An 18,531-nucleotide genomic window follows, 5' to 3' on the forward strand; every position below is an offset into this window, starting at 1 on the left:
CAGGAAGCGGCGGCCCTGGAGCGGGGGGTCGGCAATGGCCGCCGCCATGAGCCGCGAGCCGCCGGGGCCGGCCGAGGACGAGGCGCCGGGAGCGGCGGGAGCAGCGGGAGCAGCGGGAGCAGCGGGAGCGGCGGCGGCGGCAGCAGGAGGAGAAGGCGGCGAGGGGCGAGCGAAGGGCGGCGCGGAGGGCGGCGGCTGCTACCTGGCGCTGTGCGCGCGGCCCGTCCACTTCGAGAAGGCGAACCCCGTGAACTGCGTGTTCTTCGACGAGGCCAACAAGCAGGTGGGGCGGCGGGGCCTTCCCCCCGCCACGGGCCGGGCCGCGCTCCGGGCCTGTGGGCTCAGCCCAGCCCGCTGCTGCTCGCCGGCTGGGCTTTGGTTCCCTGCCCGCCTTTGGTTCCTCCCTTCCCCTCCTTCGGCTGCCGGCATGAGCCCGGTTGTTCCCCTTCCCGCCGGCTGCGGGCTCAGGACCTGTCATCGTGCTAGAGGCGGTAGATTTTTTTTTTTTCCTTTACCAATTTATTTGGTTGGATTTCACTTGCCTTACTCTCACTGCCGTAAGGTCTTTCTGGAATTCATCGGAGTCAGCACTTTTCCTTTCTGTTCCAAGTGTCCTCACATGACTGGCAAACTTTGTCACTTTGCTGTTAACTTAATTTCTCTTATTTTTCTTATTATCCGCACCCCTTTCAATTCCTGAAATTCAATATGTTAATAAAAAAAATGTATAATTACAGCTTTCCTTGTGGCACAGACCCAAGTGGCCATTTCTTGGCTTAAGTGCTTTCAAGCGTGTTCTCCTTAATGTCCTTATTGGCTCCTGAGAGTTCAGCTCAGTATAGCTGAAAGATCCACGCGCTGTCATGAGGCTTATATAGATGTGGATACATTCCACTGTCTGATTCCTGTAACTGTTCTTTGACCTCAGTGTTCATGGAATCAAAATCTTCAAGCTCTCTTCCCGATATAGCTGGCATGGATTGCCCCTTGTGTGAACATGATCAGTGACATGTTTGGAGAGGGAGCAGTACTTCTAGGATGTGTTTCTTACTGTTGCACTCTGTTCAGAATTATTATAGACTCAGTTACGTTGGACAAGATCTCTGAGATCATTGAGTCCAGCCTTTGACCAAACACCATCTTGTCAACTAGACCAGGGCACTGAGTGCCCTTGAACACCTCCAGGCATGCTGACTCCACCACCTCCCTGGGCAGCTCATTCCAATGTTTAATCACCCTTTCAGGGAAGAAATTCTTCCTGATGTCCAACTTAAACCTCCCCTGGTGCAGCTCTAGGCCACGCCATCTGGTTCTATCGCTTGTTGCCTGGGAGAAGTGACCAACCCCCACCTGGCCACACTCTCAGGCAGTTGTGGAGAGCCATGGGGTCCCCCCTGCGCCTCTTTTCTCCGGGCCAAACAACCCCCACTCCCTCATCCACTTCTTACAGGACTTGTGCTTCAGACCCTTCACGAGCTCCATTGCCCTTCCCTGGTTATGATCCAGTACTTCAGTGTCCTTCCTGAATTGAGGGGCTCAGAACTGGACACAAGACTCAAGGTGCAGCCTCACCTGGGCCGAGTACAAGGGGACAATCACTGTGCTGGTGCTGCTGTCACACTGTATCCAATCCAAGCCAGGATGCCATTGGTTTCTTGGCCACCTGGGCACACACTGGCTTTTGTTCAGCTGCATGTTGACCAGCACCTCCAGGTCCTTTTCTACTGGGCCACTTTCCAAACGTTTCTTCTATAAACTGTTATTTTTACTTACATTTTGAGGACCAGTTGAAATACCGTGTCAGGAGACATTTGTATCATAGAGTTCTTGGGATATAGCTGCAGAGAAACTGGTTGTTGAGAGCTCACTCGAAAGATTCATATTTTCCAGTGTAAACTTATTTCTGTGTGTTTTCTTGTTTCTCTGAAATAGTTTGATTTCCAGTGTGTCTCTTGCAGAGATTAAGAGAGTGTTGCCTTCATTTTCTATCTACATAATAGCAAAAATAGTTGAAGTATTTGTCATTCTAGTAAGGCTAGTGGACTTGCTTGCAATTTATAGTCTTGCCACCATGTATTTCCTGCATGAGCATAGCAGAGTGGCATCATGGCTGATAGTACAGAATAATGTCACTATTACTCAGAGACCTGATCTGTGTGCCTAGTGGTGCTGCACATAAAAGTACAAATAAGGCATTTGCCTTTCTTTTTCTAAGCTAGATAAAGTTTGTAACAGCATGACTCTTTTTCTTTTCATGTTATCTTATTCCAGCTCGATACTTGTCATATCTCTAGCAGGTTTTGTACATATATGTACATATATTCACATATATGTGAAGTTGTGCTAAAGGAATTCTCAGTAGCTAGGGCATGTTGGCTGAAACTCCTGGGGTACATGCAAATCTGCAGGTTACTGTTAAACTATTCCTATTTAATAACATGTTCTGACAGGATCAAGCTTCTGAGTCATTGATTTACATCTCTTCCCAATCCCCAAGCTGATTTCTGTTTTGTTTTAAACAATGTCCTGATGTTTTAGATACTTTTATTAGTACGTGACTTATTAAAATATGAATATAAAAGAAACAAAACCAAGATAAAGGCTTATAAAGATTTTTACTGATTTAACTTGGCCAGTAGTTCAGAATATGCCTGCAAGACTGTTGTAGTGCTATTGGAAATCTGAAAACTTTAAGTAAATTTGGAATTACAGATTATCTCGGTGTGAACTGGCAGACCTGCAGAAGAACAAAAATTTCATCTAGTAAGAAAATTAAAGGTGCCTTAGAGGCAGCATGTGAAGGTTATGACTTTGAAAGATTTAAAAATATGTTCAAAACTTTTTTTGTAGGTTTTTGCTGTTCGATCTGGCGGAGCTACAGGAGTTGTTGTTAAGGGTTTGGAGGATAGAAATCCCATTTCCTTCAGGTATGGCACTTTTATCTTCGGTTAGAATTATCAGTCTTAAAATTATGTGGTACTTAGTTCTGATCCACTGTAATTCAGGCATAAAATTTATAAGTAATTGTGATCATATTTTGCTTTGTTATTAGATATAATCTTGCAATTAAAAGGGTATGCTTTTACCTCCCTAAGGTCTTCTAGGGGGGAAAAGTAATTAGGTTGTGGCTTTTTTTTTTTTAACAGTAGTGTTTTATTAAAACTTGCTATACATGTGAGAGGGATTCCAACAGCAGCAATTCCTTATCCAAGGATACAGTTTAGCAAGTTATGCCTGTGATTCAAGCACAATGTCCAAACCTAGGTGTAGGTTTCTCATGTTCTGTTCCTTGTTTAATCTAAATTGGCTTGTTTTATATCTTCCATTTCTTGTGAAAACATTTTTGGAGAATTTGACAGCTGTAAACTATTTTACATATGTCTCTCTTAAGAGTGATGGCTCTTTGTAGTCTGCTGTCCATATATAAGGAATATGGATACAGTATGGACACAATACAGAAATGGATTAAGCAATTTGTAGTCAAGATGTGTTTGCTGTGATCTGTTGGGTATTGCATAGAGCCTGTCCTGAAAGTTGCTGGTTTTATTTTACTTTTTTATTTGATTACACTTGTCACAAATCCTGAAGGAGCTCAAAATACTTAGTAAACTTCATGATCCACTATTTTCTTACTTGACTGTCTCACTCTCTTTGGTTTTAATAACATATGCTGGAAGAACTATACACCTTGTTTGTGCCAGTTGTGCTGATCCTTTTTTGGTAAGAATACCTTATTTATTTATTTCAATGGTGTGAAAATGGGCTCACTCTCCTTTTAACATCAGAAATTCTTCTAGAGGTTGTGTCCTGATGGGAAGACAAGGAGGCTTGTGTCAGCTAGCAGTAGTTCTGGAAGTAACAGAGCAGATTGCAGGATGTTGAGTGTCACAGAACTCCAGACTCAGTGGGACAGAACTGAGAATACAGGTTTGGATAATCCCACAAGTCTTCCAGTTCTGCATCACAGGCCAGCAGAGCTGAGCATTTGCAGTGATTTCAGGTGGTAATTTGTGTGATCTGAGCCATGATTCTTTAACTGATGTATTCAGGACTTCTGAATAGTGAGCTGCTATTTGCTTTCAGTCTGGGGTTTGAATGCATTACTGTCAGGCAGTAGTAATAATCTTTATTCAAAAGCGTTTGCGTTACATATTTTTTCCTTTTCTCATTGTCTATTTTGAGGGTATATTCTTTAAGAAACTATTTTAGATTATATTTCCATAGTTTCTGTTTCTTTCTGTATAGGATGGAGGACAAAGGAGAAGTGAAGTGCATCAAATTTTCCTTGGGGAACAAGATCCTGGCTGTGCAGAGAACTTTGAAGAGTGTGGTAAGAAACCTACACCCTGCAGACAGGGAATTGGAGCTGGAAATCCTCTACTTCCTGTACCAGAGTAGAAGTCTGAGACAAATATTCTGGCCAGCAACAGCTGTAATGAAAATTCCTCTGCTATCCTGAGAGGCTGGACAAGCAGCTTTGTTGTCTTGCTAGTATCATTATTAAAGGAAAAGTTTAAGGGGGAGTCCTCTTCTATAATGAATTCTCAGGCAAGGGTGAAGTGGAATATAAGTCAAGTTTTTCTTCTATATATATCTTATCCAAAACAATTCGATAAACTAATATCTATTATTTTCTATCTATGTATGAATCTTGTCTGTGCTTTATAATTTCTGATACACTTAATGGGTGTTTTTGCAGGATTTTTTGAATTTTATTCCAGATAGCCCTCAGCTAGAATATACACAGGAATGTAAGGTGAGTTAAATGTCCTATGGTTACATGCTTACATGAAACTCTAATGTTAGTTAGGCTGGTGACCTCTACTCTACAAGAGAACTAATTGAGGTACCTTTCAAAATACTAACAGGTCACTACTGTCTATCTAAATTGAGGTATACAAATAGGTATTAACAACACCATAAAAAACTTCCTGCTCTTCCTGAATGTAATTGTTTCCTAGAGGGAGTAGAAATGCTGTGGAGGCAACAAATGTCAGAGTTTGCTAAGGAGAAGAGACAAAGTGCTGATGATACAGAAACAGTGGACAGTGATCATTAATATTAAGTAATGCCAGATATGTTAATGTGGATGTTTCACCTGAAGTCACCAACCAGTAATAGTAAACTATTACTAGTTTTTGTACTATGTTTGGTATTTTTAAACAATCCTTCTAATTTTTTAATGATTATTTTACCAGAAAAAAGTCCCATTATCATGGTTTGGTACTTTCCAACTTTTAACTAAGACAAATTACATTTTGAGGTAATAGAATGTTAAAGTAAATTTTTATACATCTGATTTGCACAGATCCCTTTATCCCTGTAGTCTTTAAAGCTGAAGTACTGTCTGCTTCATTATTTTGGATTATGAGTTTAAGTAAACTATTCTAGCAAAACATTTATGGTATTGAAACTTCTGGGTGTAGTAGTAGTAGATGCTGAGTGAAATAATGGCAAATTTTTCCACTTAGTTTCTCTCAACATCTCTTCCTGCTTTTCATGTCAGGAACAGGTCAAATTTGCAGTACAGTTTGAACCAGAAGAACTTAGTTTTATCTAGGGTGAAAATGAAATTTGATTGTATAACAAACTTGTAAATCTTACGTGCTTCCAAAAATCAAGGTCATACAGTAATTGTGTTCATATATAATGTTGGAATGTTTATAAAAGTGACTGATGCATGTTGGGTGTCTGCTTGGCCAAAAGTATTAATTCCAGAGATTGAATGCCTATATTGCCTTTCATCTCATGCTCTTCATTTAATATTGGCTTACCTGAATAGCTAATTTTTCCAAGTAAAAGAGTGTTTGTTTGCTTGTTTGTTAAAAGACAAAGAATGCCAATATTCTAGGATTCTGCTGGACAAGTTCTACAGAAATTGTCTTCATCACAGATCAAGGAATTGAATTCTATCAGGTAATACAAATAACTCCTGTAGGACATGCTTAGAGATTTGAAAATGTAATTTTGTAACAGTATATTTGAATTCCTTTCTTCTGTCTCTGTAATTAAGAAAGTGTAGTACTAAAAAACAAATTCTGCCATTTGGTTTGCAGACTACAAGTTTAAATCTTTTTTGAAAAGACTTTTTTTTAGGGCAGAGCAAATTTATAATTTACAGGTTTTAAGGCCCTTTATAGAGGAGTACTCAACTAAGCCTTGGGAACTCTAGATTAAGAGATGCTCTTGGCTTGTATGGAAATGAGTATTTAAATCTAATGTGAAATATAATTTCATGCAAAACAAATCAGCATTGGGGAAGATACGCCAATGCTTAAAATGTGGCAAAGAACAAATAATTGACTAGCTAGTACCTTTCTGCAAATTGCAGCTTTCTCCTGTGTTGACCTCATTGAGTTCCTCTGTGTAATATGTCATTTCCTTTTCATGTGTTTTTAAAGATGTCTAATGAATAAATAACCCTTTCTGACATTCATGATGATGGATATTTAAATACTTTGTAAAAAAAAGTTGTTCACTTCCCAATAGTTTCAGTCCTGGAGCCATGACATAATGTTTCTCATAATTACTGTTACCTAATAATTAGTACTAAAGAAAGTAACTGAAAAAGCAGCATTATTTCCTGCAGATTGAGTGGGAAAATACATATTTAGCACCTGACAGGATTATGAATGTTAACCATGCAGGTAAAAGGACCAAATAAAATAAGTGTGTTTTTTAAGAGAGGCTGTTTAAGCCCTTAAAATGAAGATAATTGCCTTATATACTTAGTTCTCGTAATATAAAAGATTAAGGAAGCTGGGGAGTGAAGGCAGCAAGAATATTATAAGAACTTTTTAACAGAATTTCACTAGTTATATCAAGCTAGGTGTTTTCTCCATTGTGCATAGAACTTTTACCCAGATCTGGATGAGTGGGAAAACACAGCTTTGAGCTCATTAGCATTTGAAGACGGTTTGATGTGTATTATTTCCTTAGCTACAGTAAAGTGGGGCCTGAGCTGTAATTGTCAGGTTTCTGATTTTTAATTCTAGCATAGTAAATGTCTTTAAAATTACCTGTTTCTCACTTAACATTCCTTGATCTTGTGCATTACCATTTATGCTGTTGGAATCTTGATGGTAATGTAATGCTAATATTCTGTGTTCCCAGGTACTGCCAGAGAAACGAAGTTTAAAGCTTCTGAAGAATCAGAGTATTAATGTCAATTGGTACATGTATTGTCCAGAGAGCTCTGTTATCCTTCTTTCAACCACTGTCCTTGGCAATGTCCTGCAGCCATTCTATTTCAAGGTAAAGGGATATGTTCCAAACTTTTCATTTTCGTTTTTTTTAAACTGCTTCTTCATCCAAATATTCTGTTGCTTGAATTTCTTCCAGGAGGTTCATGTGTTCACATTCTTGCATGCCAATAAGCAAATGTATAAGGTAGTTCCTAGGTGATGGCTTAAAATTAGGTAATTCACTCTTTCTTACATCCTCTTTGAAAAGAGGTGTGTCCAGGCAAGGTTGGACAGTTAACCTTGAGAAAGGAAAGAAAAAATTGGTTACTAAATATTTTACCACTTAAATGTCTTTAGAGAGATTTTTTTTTCGCTTAAATAGGTATTTATGATTTACTTGTAATACGAACATTTGCTGCCTGTTGTATGATAAAGAAAAAATAAGGACCTTTTACTTGCCATTATAATTATAACCTTCCAAATATGACTGGATGAAGCAGAGATAAAGAAAAAAAGGTAGTGCTTAAGAAACAACTGTTGTCCCAAGCAAGAGAGGGCTTTGTCTACAGCAATTATTTCTTTTGGTGTTCTTCCCTGTGGGCAATGCTTATTGTTACTGGGAAAATAGTTTTCTTTTTATTTCAGAAAAAGTGTGTTGTGAAAACTAGAATGTTTTAAGCTAATCATGCAGTCAGGTGATTTTAAAAATGAGGAAGAGAACTACAGCATTTGTCTTGCTCCTGTTAATGGATTAGGAAGATTTCTGTGGCAGTCTAAGGGAAGAGATTAAATGCAGCTTATTCACATGGGTTTCCTGTTTTGTGTTAATCTCGTGTAGGGTCTGTACTGCATCCTGAAATGATGTTCCCTTAGATGGCTGGGAGGAACCTACTAGCCTCTCACAGTTTTATTTTTAACAGCTTAGGTTATGGTTCCCTGTCCTTCACATTTTGTGTCAAGTTGTAGCTTGAAACTAAATAATTTTTATTTTGTGTTCAGAAGGTATTTAAAAGGTCCTGTACTAAAATAATATTTGCAAATAGAGATCTAGCTAAGGAAGTAGTTCTGTAGTATTCACACTTCACACTCTAGAATGAATCAGTGAGAATGGGAAGTGAATTTCAGTAGAAGCTTTGGAAATGGTGAAAGCTTGCTTAAATTCCATAGAAAAGAGGAAGAGGAGAGATGAAGCCTTGGGCAGGAGTAGGGATATGCTGTAAGTATAAGGCAGGAACTATAGAAGACTGACTGGTAGGACGCAGTGATATTTTTTCCTTGCCAGAAAGCAGTTATTTGAGAGTTGGAGCATATACTTTTCTGAAAGAGGGAAAGTAAGTTAAGAGAACTGCTGTTTGAGATCTCCAGACCAACTGTACGTGGGATTTGCATACAAATTTGTCTTGACTTAATTGAAGTAGAAATTTTTTTGTAGGTGAAGTTATGAAATCAAGACGATAAAGCTTCTGAAGTTACAGAAGTGTGTGTTGAGAATCACTTGGGGTTTTTTAGGCAAGAAGCACAAAACCCTTTCTTTGGGCTCATGACCGCGGCTGGCCTCGTGGGGGCGCTGGCGCTACAGCGTTTGGGGAGAGGCGGCTCGGCCCTTTGTGGTTCAGGTCGTGACAGTTCTTGTTTTGCTGTTCGACAGAGTGGGACCATGTCAAAACTATCAAAATTTGAAATTGAGTTACCTGCAGCACCCAAGTCATCCAAGCTCAGCCTTTCTGAAAGAGATATTGCTATGGCTATAATGTACGTATATCATTCATCAGGTCTGTCATGGGAAGGTGGGACAGTTTGGGAATGCTGGGAGAAGACAAGGACATTACAACGGATGCACTTGTTTCTTGTTTTAGCAGTGCTATTGCTTTAAAGTGCTTCAGTTCCTGCCTTGAACAAAGCATCTCAATAACTTTGTTGGGGCAAGGTGGGGAGGGGAAGCAAATGGGGAAGTTTTATATGAATATGTTCTTGATTGCTACAGAAGTTCAGAGAATATTTCATTTTTAGGTGATATTTTGATAGAGGAAATGTTCACAGATTCTTAACTTGCACCAGTATATGCCATGCATTTTTATTTATCAAGTACTGTTTTAGTCTTTCACATTTAATTGAATGATTACCTGACTTAAGTAATCTCATCTCTTCTTTTGGAATAAAATGGGTGGCTCTGAGAGCCTGGTAGAGCTCTTAATTGAAAATAATTCTTTGATCCTGTTGTCTTGTTAGATATGGGCAGCTTTTTGTTCTCTATTTGAGGCATCACTCAAGGACTTCCAACAGTACAGGAGCAGAAGTAGTGCTCTATCACTTACCCAGGTAAGAGCAGAATGAAGAGCACTAGTGGCAGTTCACATCTGTGTCAGAATGTTGTGGTTTAACCCCAGTTGGCAACCAGCTGCTCCCTCAAACCCCTGGTGGGAAGGGGAGGAGAATCAGAAAAAGGTGAAACTCATGGGTTGAAAGAACAGTTTAATAAGTGAAATAAAGTAAAAAGTACTAGTAGTAATGAAAAGGGGGTGGAGGAGGGAATAAACTCCATGAAAAATAAGTGGCACAGTGTAATTGCTCATCACCCAGCCTGTCTTAAGCAGTGATCTGTACCTCCTGGCCCACTTCCCCCAGTTTATATACCAAGCATGAGGGCCTGTGGTGTGGAATATCCCTTTGACCAGTTCAGGTCTGCTGTCCTGGTCCTGTTCCCTCCCAGCTTCTTGTACACCTGCTCACTGGCAGAGCATGAGAAACCAAAAAGTCCTTGATTTAAAGTAAGCACTGTTTAGCAACAAACAAAACATCAGTGTCTTATCAATGTTATTCTCATACTAAATCCAAAACACAGCACTGTACCAGCTCCTGGGAAGAAAATAAACTGAGTCCCAGCAAAACCAGGACAAAAAGACATCTTTTGTAGTCTAAACAGGCTTGTTGACCAGTTCTCATTTCTCTTTGTTTCCATAGAGAGGGCTCCTGTAAGAAGACACATATTTTAAAGCTGAACAGAACTGGAAAGTTTGCATTGAATGTAGTGGATAACCTGGTGGTTGTACATCATCAGGATACTGAGGTCTGATTTATTTATATTATGTTGTGCTGTAACTTTGAGAAGTTATGGGCAGATTTTAGTAACACTCTAGGAATTATTTTTCTATGGGCTGAGCTTTGCCAAAAGCCAGAGTATTTGCAGGAACAAAACCATAACACTATAAGAGGTTCAAATTTGTCCTTTTATCGTGATGGGCTAACATAATCCAGGCTGTCGGTAATGCCTGCTTTTTTCTTAAACTGTTTTTGCTTCTTGTTAGTTTCTTACGATGCTTTGCTGCTATACTGTGTAGGCTTTTAAGGCACCATACAAAGAGGTAGAGTTAAATTGGATACTAAATTATTAATCCTGGGAAACGTCTCCTATCACAAACCTTTGAATGATAATGTTTCTATGACACAAACTGAGGCTCCTTTAGTTTTAAAGACCTGAAGATCTGTAAAAACTTGTATAAACAAACCTTCCTGTGCTTCTGGTAGCATGGGTAAAACTTCTTTGCCTGTAGTCCCAGGAGTAAGACTTGGTCAGTGGTTAAGCTAAAGTGGTACTTTGCTCTTAACTTGGGAAAGGACTTGAACTTCTTGAACAACTTCAAGAACTGGGACATTTTACCTCCTAGGAGGTTTAGTTGATGTTTCAGGTATAGTTCATGTTAATTCTAAACATTAGCATTTACCCAGAGCATTTCCTCCCCAAGATTGTGGTCAAACATAACTATAGAAATCCTGAAAACATTACTCACTTTGGCTTGGGAGACACCAGTAATTGAAGTTTCACTGGTACTGAAAGCAAAGCTTCTGTTCATCTTGGTCTGTACTGGGTAGAAGTGTTAGTGACTTGAGTTGAACAAGACTCAATGGGAGAAGAACAAGGATATCATAGGAAGATAGACAATTTTCCTCAGAGTTTCTAGCATCCATAACTAAGCAGTGTCAAAGGCATGTGTTGTGCAAGACAGACTGAGAGACTTTTTTCGAGGGCATGTAGTGACAATTCTGGGGCCAGTGGTTTTAGACTAAAGAAGGATAGATTAGATGGGATGCAAGGAAGTAGCTTTTTACAGTGAGGGCAGTGAGACCCTGCATGCCCCATCACTGAAAGTGTTGAAGGCCAGGTTGGATGGGCCTGATCAGTGAAAGATGTCATCACACCCAGTACATCCCTTCCAACCCAAACCATTCTATGATTCTATCAGAGAATACAAGATGGAAATGTGAAAAGCACACTGAATGCATGGAAATGGGTGGTGATTCACGTTTGTGAATACTAATTTCCTCTTTTTAATTGCAGACTTCAGTTATATTTGACATCAAGCTGAAAGGAGAATTTGATGGGTCCACAACCATCCATCAGTTTGTACTTCCACCTCGATCAATACAACCCTATCAAATACCTGTAGCAGGTAGAACAACTACATAATGAATAACCTAACACTTAGTGAGAGTACTTGAATGTAACAGCTCACATACAGGAGTGCTTCAGGTTTTAGGAGGCTGGTTACTAACATTTCAATTATACATATTTGAGAGGGGGAGGAAGGGAACAGGTAAGAAACAATTGACCATAAGTTTGTGTTCCAAATATGTGCCAGCTACAGAAGAGTAAGAGTTGCTGTTTAAGGTGCATGCTTCCCATAGTACTTTGCTTTTACACTTGCAAGTTGTTGGGTTTGAGGGTTTTTTTTGGCCATGACTATCAAAGCTTGTGGGTGTTCAAAAGCAGTTCATGCTTTTCTGGCTTAAGTCAGGACTACGTGACTTAGGTAGTTAGAGGCTGAAAGACAATACAATCTCAGAATCAAGTTTGGAACCAGTTTAGAAATAATGCTGCAATCAGTGTTAGTACTTAAATGCTTAGATTCTTCTTGGATTACCTTTCTGTTCTCCAGTCCTAGAAGTGTGACCCTGAAGCTGGGAGTAGCTAGAAATAGTCTGAGCATAGTTTCATTAGCAGGTGGTAAAGCAGCAAGGTTCTCTTTGTAGAAGAGAAAGTGCTTCTATACAAAAAGATTGCACATTAAAAGCTCTAACATCTGATAGCAGCTATGATACATCTACTGATGGAGATTTGTATTAAACAGATGTTAGGATCAGAATGTACAAACCACTCGTAAAGAGTATGCATTTAAATACAGCAAATGGAGTCTGTGTATTTAGAATTACAGTACTAGAGCTGGAATATTTATGCATGCATCATTTCACTTGGCTGAAAAACAAAACAGTCTTGTTTTGAAGGATTTGTTTGCCGTCTCAGGGTCAGATTTTCTTTGTAGATCTGGCTACAAATGGGTCTCTTTTTGACTTCATGCTACAGTATTACAGTCCAGACTTGCCTTTTCAGTATAAAATTGTAGTTGGTATAGGAGAGCTGCCAGGATACTACTGCTCTTCACACAACGTTTTTTTTTTCTGCAGGCCCAGCTTCTGTGACAAGTCAGGCTCCTGTTCCATGTAAACTTTGTATCCTTTAAATTCTCTCAGAAAGAACCTCATTCTATGTATCAAGCATGGAAGAAGGTAGCATTTGTTACCTTGACCTCTTAACAGAGCAGTTTTAGCTGATTGTGCACATGCACTTCAAGACAAAATATGTTTCATCATAGCCTCATAATGAAGTCTAGTATAATACCACATTTCCTGATTATTTGAGACACATGTATGAAATTAGTGAATAGGTACACCATAAAATTGAACATATCATTCCAAGAACATGATTCAAAATCTCAGAAGCAAAAGTGACAGTAAATGAAAGTATGTTAATGGGATTTGCTTCTCTACAGTAATGTGAATTCAGGAGAAACAGTTTAGAATCAAGATTAATATGGATGTTAAAACTTTAACATTTAGATTCTTCTTCTTGGATTGTCTTTCAACCTGATATTATCATCAGTGCAAGTGAAGGTAAGTGGTGAGCTTTTGGATTCTATGATATTCATTATCAGGGTGGCTAGTACATACTTTCAGAGCATAAAGCAGCTTAAAACTTAAGTGATTTATTAAGTACATCTGCTAAGATGATTGATTGCTCTTGGTAATGATAACTGAGGATGACACTATCTTTACTACAACTTTTCAAGGGTAATGCTCCTCTAAAATATGGGCTTAGAAAGGCAAATAAACAATCTAGATGTGTTTTCATTTGAGGGTGGTGGAGAAGTTGTATGTCTAGCCTGTATTGTACAAGGCAATTCACTTTGTTTACTCCTTCAAATCAAGGTTACCTCTGGAGTCTTCAAGTGAAACTTGAACCTGTAGTTAACCTCTTGCTAGATAAAGGAAAACTAATGGATTTCCTTCTCCAAAGAAAAGAATGCAAAATGGTTATCCTGTCTGTGTGCTCTCAAAGTAAGTTCAAGTGTGTTGTCCATATCTTGAAAGTACAATACTGCTTATTCATAAATACTAACCCAAGGTAGCTAAGCTGTTCTTAGACTGGAGATCACCTCTGAAGCTACTGTGGTCCTGTAGGAGGTACTTTGCATCAACTACCCTCAGTAACCATTCCAAAGGATTTTACCAGCATGAAAAATTCAACTTTCCCCCCATTTCACTTCAAATACACCTGACTTGATTGAAAGTGTTTCTTAAATTTTAAAAAAAGGTACAGAATAGAGATCACCTTTTGAAAAAGGCAACATTCAAGCCCCTGGTTATTTCTCCTCATACTTGTTTCTTTTTATCTTTTCAGTGCTCAGTGAGCCAGAAAGAGGATCACTGTCTGTGATTGCAACTGTTTTTGACAAACTGAACCACGAATATAAGAAGTACTTGGAAGCTGAGCAAAGCTATGCTATGGTAAACCATGTTAGCTAGAGCAGCTTACAGAGACAAGACAATGCTGTTCGCTTTTTAGGTGGCATCAAGATGAAGGCATGCTCTTTTCTATTTAGGAAATTTGGGCTTACCCCAGAAGGTCCTGACTGCCTCAGGATCACAGTAGAAGTCTACTGTGCAAAATGCACTAAGACCCTGTACTTGACACTTGCATGGCAGGTGCTGCCATAGCTCATCTCCAGAGTGATGAGTTAACATGAAAGCAGACAGAGGGTAGAAGCTGGAAAAGCAACTCTGAATCAGTAACTACTACCTTGGTTTCCAAAGCACTGATTTCACTGCACACTCTACCACTGTACAACATATGCAGTCCTGATACATCTCAGTTACTTCTGTTAAAATATCAAGTTCAAGTACTAACTCAGAGTACAGTCATATACTCAAAACTCTTCTAAGCCTGAGGGCCTCTGTCAGTGTAGTTGGTTTGATTCATCTCCTGGCTTTGAGGTATATAATAGCAGCTGTATTTATATAACTTTAAACAGCAGTTTTAAATTTAATATGAAAGCCCCACTGAACAAGATGAATCTAATATAACAAGACCACAGATATGGACTTCCTTGTTAACAACATGCTTATAGTTATGTTTGAAACAGAAAATAGTCTGTACAGCTGAGACTGAGTTGAACTGTACAACAACACCACACTTTTCTTTTTAAAAGACTTCTTTTTTCTCCTAGGTGGTAGAAACAGGCCTGAGCAGAAGTAATCCACTCCTGAAACGCCCTGTCCGCACTCAAGCAGTTATTGACCAGTCTGATATGTACACACATGTTTTATCTGTATTTACAGAGAAGAAGGTAAGTTAAGGGCTATTTAAGTAATTTTAAAAGCTAATTTGGCAGCAGTCTCAGAGCAGCCAACTTAAGTTGACTGCTTGAAATTGGCTGCAGGAAGCTTTGTCAGGGTTAGGGTATTTTGAGACCCATTCTTACAGAGCTATCATTAACAGAGAAGCTATGCAAGTTCCATCTAACACTTTCTTCCTTGTCCAGGAAGCACCCCATAAGTTCACTATAGCTGTCTTGATGGAATACATTCGCTCTCTCAACCAGTTCCAGATTGCAGTTCAGGTACATCACTTACGTGTTGAGTACATTGCCCCACTCCATGAAATTTCATGGAGTTTTAGTCCCATTTTGGTCACATGTGTAACTCCTATACAATACTGCCTTTTAGATTGTAAAAACGTGTGTAGAGACATGCCTTTGATAGTCTCTTTCTTACATTCACAGCACTATTTGTATGAGCTGGTCATCAAAACCCTTGTTCAACACAACTTGTTCTACATGCTCCATCAATTTCTGCAGTACCATGTGCTCAGTGACTCAAAGCCTTTGGTATGTAAGATAAGTAGCTTCATCAGGCTAGTGAGGGAGGTGAGAAGTCTTCAGAATTCTAAGGTTATTTCTGCTTTTGCCCTAGGCTTGTCTCTTACTATCCCTGGAAAGCATTTACCCTCCTGCACATCAGCTCTCACTGGACATGTTAAAAGTAAGCATTTCTGATTTTAGTAACTCCATGTCAGATGTGGGTTAGACTGGTCAAACAGCTTCCCTGGCCAGGCTTGAAGTGACTAACTAGCATCAGTCATTTGCTTGCATTAGAAGCATACTCTTACAGCTGTGATTGACTTCACAGAGACTTTCCACAGCAAATGATGAAATAGTGGAAGTTCTGTTGTCCAAACACCAAGTTTTGGCTGCCTTGAGATTCATCAGGGGTATTGGAGGACACGACAGCATTTCAGCTCGCAAATTCCTCGATGCAGCAAAACAAGCAGAGGATGAGATGCTTTTCTACACCATATTCCGATTCTTTGAACAAAGAAACCAGCGGTTACGAGGAAACCCCAGCTTCACACCAGGTAAGCAATAACCAGTTTAACCAAGTTGTGTTTGCACAACTAAGACTTGTTTCAATTCAAATCCAGTTGAGCCTGTATTAGAAGATAAAACTCATGGTATATTTTAGCCTATATTTTGTACTTACCTTTAAGTGCAGTTCCAAATGAACTTGTCTTACTCCTTTGTCTGCTGCACCCAGGAGTAAGGAGGCTGAGCTAAACATAAGCTTGCAGATTAACCTGTTTGACTTGCAGTTGCTCTCACTGCTTAGCTTAGCACAGCTATTATCTCCAATTAGTGCTTTCTCCTGAAGTCAGCAACTAGGTTGGGAAACCTTGGAGTTCAGTTGTCTATTTCCACAAATTACAAAAATTCAAGGCCTGCTCTGTACTATAGTTCTTCCTTTAAAAGCCAAGCCAAACTGCTTGCACCAGCAACATGTTTGTAATCACCAGACATTCTGTAGACACAGAAGCCCACCCCAAGCTCTTGTATCTTGACAGTAAAGGCCTCTCATGGCTGTGAATGTGCTGGTTAGATACACAAACTAGATCTAGAAACTAGATCAAATATCTGCTTCACCTCAAGAATACCAGTCACAGGACTGGAAATACCTCAGTATTCCAATGCTCTCTTACTTGTTCAACTCCTGTGCTCAAACACATTAAAGATAAGAATTAGTACCAATAAGTTAAGGTAAGTGAAGCTACACAATATTGGTTCTTGGTTTCTGAGTTGTAAAGTGAAAATGAACTTTTATTTTGTCCCCATAGGTGAGCACTGTGAAGAACACGTCACCTTCTTCAAACAAGTTTTTGGAGAACAAGCTCTCATGAAACCCACAACGTTCTGAAAGACTCTTCCAGTGAAATGTATAAACTTAATTTATTGCATTTAAGTAGATTTTTGAACTACAAAATTGCTATTTTATAATAAAGTATATACAAGACATTTTGGCAAATAGTACTAAAAATATTACAACTTGTGATGGCTTCCCCCTAAAAATAGAGACAAAAATTGCATTGACCTGCATTTAAAATTTAGTGTCAGTGGTTTAGCAGTCCATTCTCATACACATCACCTCAATTTCATTGACAAAATGCTATTCAACTCTCAATACAGCTGGTTTAGGTTTCTGGAGGAAAAAGATGCAACCTCTTGAAAACAGAAGTGTTTTAGTAATCTTATTAACACATCTAGTTTTAGTAATACTGTTACTTGAGCCACACTTAGCATTTCCTGAGTTTAAAGCTATGTCCAAAGCTGCAGCTGGTATCTTCTAGTTGAATCTGTGCAGGAGTCAAGTCTGTGGTGGTTACAGTGTGATAGTCATAGAACATTGCTGCACTTCAGTTCTTAAGAGTTGGGCCTAAGCCACAGTTCAAGCAGTCCACTGAACACTGTTAAAAACTAGAAGTAGAGGAGTCTCTCCCGTTCTGTACCTCTGGTCCTCTCCTGTGCCGCACGAGTTTTAGCTTTATTTACTGATGGCCCTGAGTGACAAAACACAAAGTTATCCAAAGTCTCCACATGACAACTGATCAGTCATCAAGAAGCATGCATGATCTTACTGTCTAGGCCCAGTTTAACATTCAGAAATGTGCTTCTGCTCAGCTGTTAGTAGCTGTCAGCAGCAGCAGGGGCAGCAGTAGATGAAACTCCATCAGTCTTAGCTTAACCCCATTAAGGCAGGCTCAATTTAAAACTAGTTTTAAGGACTACACTATATACATGCATTTCCAAATTCAAGATGACAGTGCTTGGACCATCCTTGCTGCAGGGCAAGATTGTTTCTCTAAATGCAGGAACAGTGTCCCATAGGAGGGTTGTTGCTTCCACCCACCATCCTGTCCCCAGGTTGAAACATGCTAATCATGCTTCTCTCTGGGGGCCACAGGGGCCCAGCAGCCACCTTCACAAAGCACAGCAAAGTGCAAGCACATGGGCCAGACTGTGCTTGCTTCTGTTCATCAAGCCCACAACAGTGAGCTTGCAGTGCCACCAGTCAGCGTTTGCTTTCCAAAAGACAGACCGCTTGGATAAGAGAGGCACATTCAACTGCTGCTTTTCATTTCTGAATCCTTTCCATGTCATGGAAAGTCCACAGAAATCTATTTTTGTTTGAAGTGTGGTATAGAGCAGACTGTCACATCTTACCTATGTAACTAAGCAGAACTGGAAGAAATATCAGTCCATGTGTTGCTCCCAGCACAACCATAGCTAGATACATCCTGAAGTAGAATATCTTGAAGATTTGAGATTTGGAAAAAGCCAATACTACAATTCCTCCAAATTTGGTCAGCGTGATACCACTGAAAACCTGGCAATGAAAAAAAAAGAAGTATTTAAGGGGCTAATTAGGGCTTTAGGTAATCCATTTCCTTCAAGTATTTAGCATTTGGTAACATTTCTGTGTAATCTGGAGTATATCTCCTGCCCTGCTAGTCTTTAGAACCACTCAGGAGAAGAGTTCCATCTTTTTGGTCCCACAGGACAGGCTCAGTATGATTAAAAATCCACTCTGATCTGTGCAGCCACCTAATTAATTTTTTCTTCAGGCAGATACAGATGAAAGATATTACTTGAAGTGACTCACGTTCCAGTGAAGTTCCTTACTAGGG

The 18,531-nt window shown here is 39.5% G+C and overlaps 2 protein-coding genes across 2 annotated transcripts in view; one reads left to right on the top strand and one right to left on the bottom strand.

Annotated features, from left to right (window-relative positions):
• RMC1 (regulator of MON1-CCZ1) lies at window positions 1–16,861 on the top strand. Its single transcript, XM_085052698.1, has 20 exons — window positions 1–283; window positions 2,851–2,927; window positions 4,246–4,330; window positions 4,700–4,756; window positions 5,830–5,916; window positions 7,114–7,254; window positions 8,833–8,936; window positions 9,414–9,503; window positions 10,146–10,251; window positions 11,521–11,632; window positions 12,645–12,689; window positions 13,077–13,130; window positions 13,446–13,574; window positions 13,918–14,024; window positions 14,744–14,863; window positions 15,059–15,136; window positions 15,299–15,403; window positions 15,489–15,557; window positions 15,705–15,930; window positions 16,684–16,861. The coding sequence occupies exons 1-20, from the start codon at window positions 35–37 to the stop codon at window positions 16,761–16,763; spliced, it is 2,121 nt and encodes a 706-aa protein (XP_084908824.1). The 5' UTR covers window positions 1–34; the 3' UTR covers window positions 16,764–16,861.
• Window positions 16,777–18,531, bottom strand: part of NPC1 (NPC intracellular cholesterol transporter 1) — a 27,147-nt gene continuing 25,392 nt past the window's right edge. The window contains exons 24-25 of the mRNA XM_085052697.1: window positions 18,068–18,230; window positions 16,777–17,403 (exon numbers count right to left, since the gene is read on the bottom strand). Of these exons, the coding sequence (XP_084908823.1) occupies window positions 17,321–17,403; window positions 18,068–18,230 (246 nt within the window). The 3' untranslated portion in view covers window positions 16,777–17,320. The remainder of the gene's footprint in view (window positions 17,404–18,067; window positions 18,231–18,531) is intronic.

The sequence above is a fragment of the Lichenostomus cassidix genome, chromosome 2 (genome assembly GCF_008360975.1).
Source record: "Lichenostomus cassidix isolate B80296 chromosome 2, HeHo_3.0, whole genome shotgun sequence".
NCBI classification, from domain to species: Eukaryota; Metazoa; Chordata; class Aves; order Passeriformes; family Meliphagidae; genus Lichenostomus; species Lichenostomus cassidix.

Coding starts and splice junctions, on each gene's coding strand:
- RMC1 (XM_085052698.1), top strand. CDS start 35: ATGGCCGCCGCCATGAGCCGCGAGCCGCCGGGGCCGGCCGAGGACGAG. Junction 4,757..5,829: donor AATATACACAGGAATGTAAG/GTGAGTTAAATG, acceptor GTTTGTTAAAAG/ACAAAGAATGCCAATATTCT. Junction 5,917..7,113: donor AAGGAATTGAATTCTATCAG/GTAATACAAATA, acceptor CTGTGTTCCCAG/GTACTGCCAGAGAAACGAAG.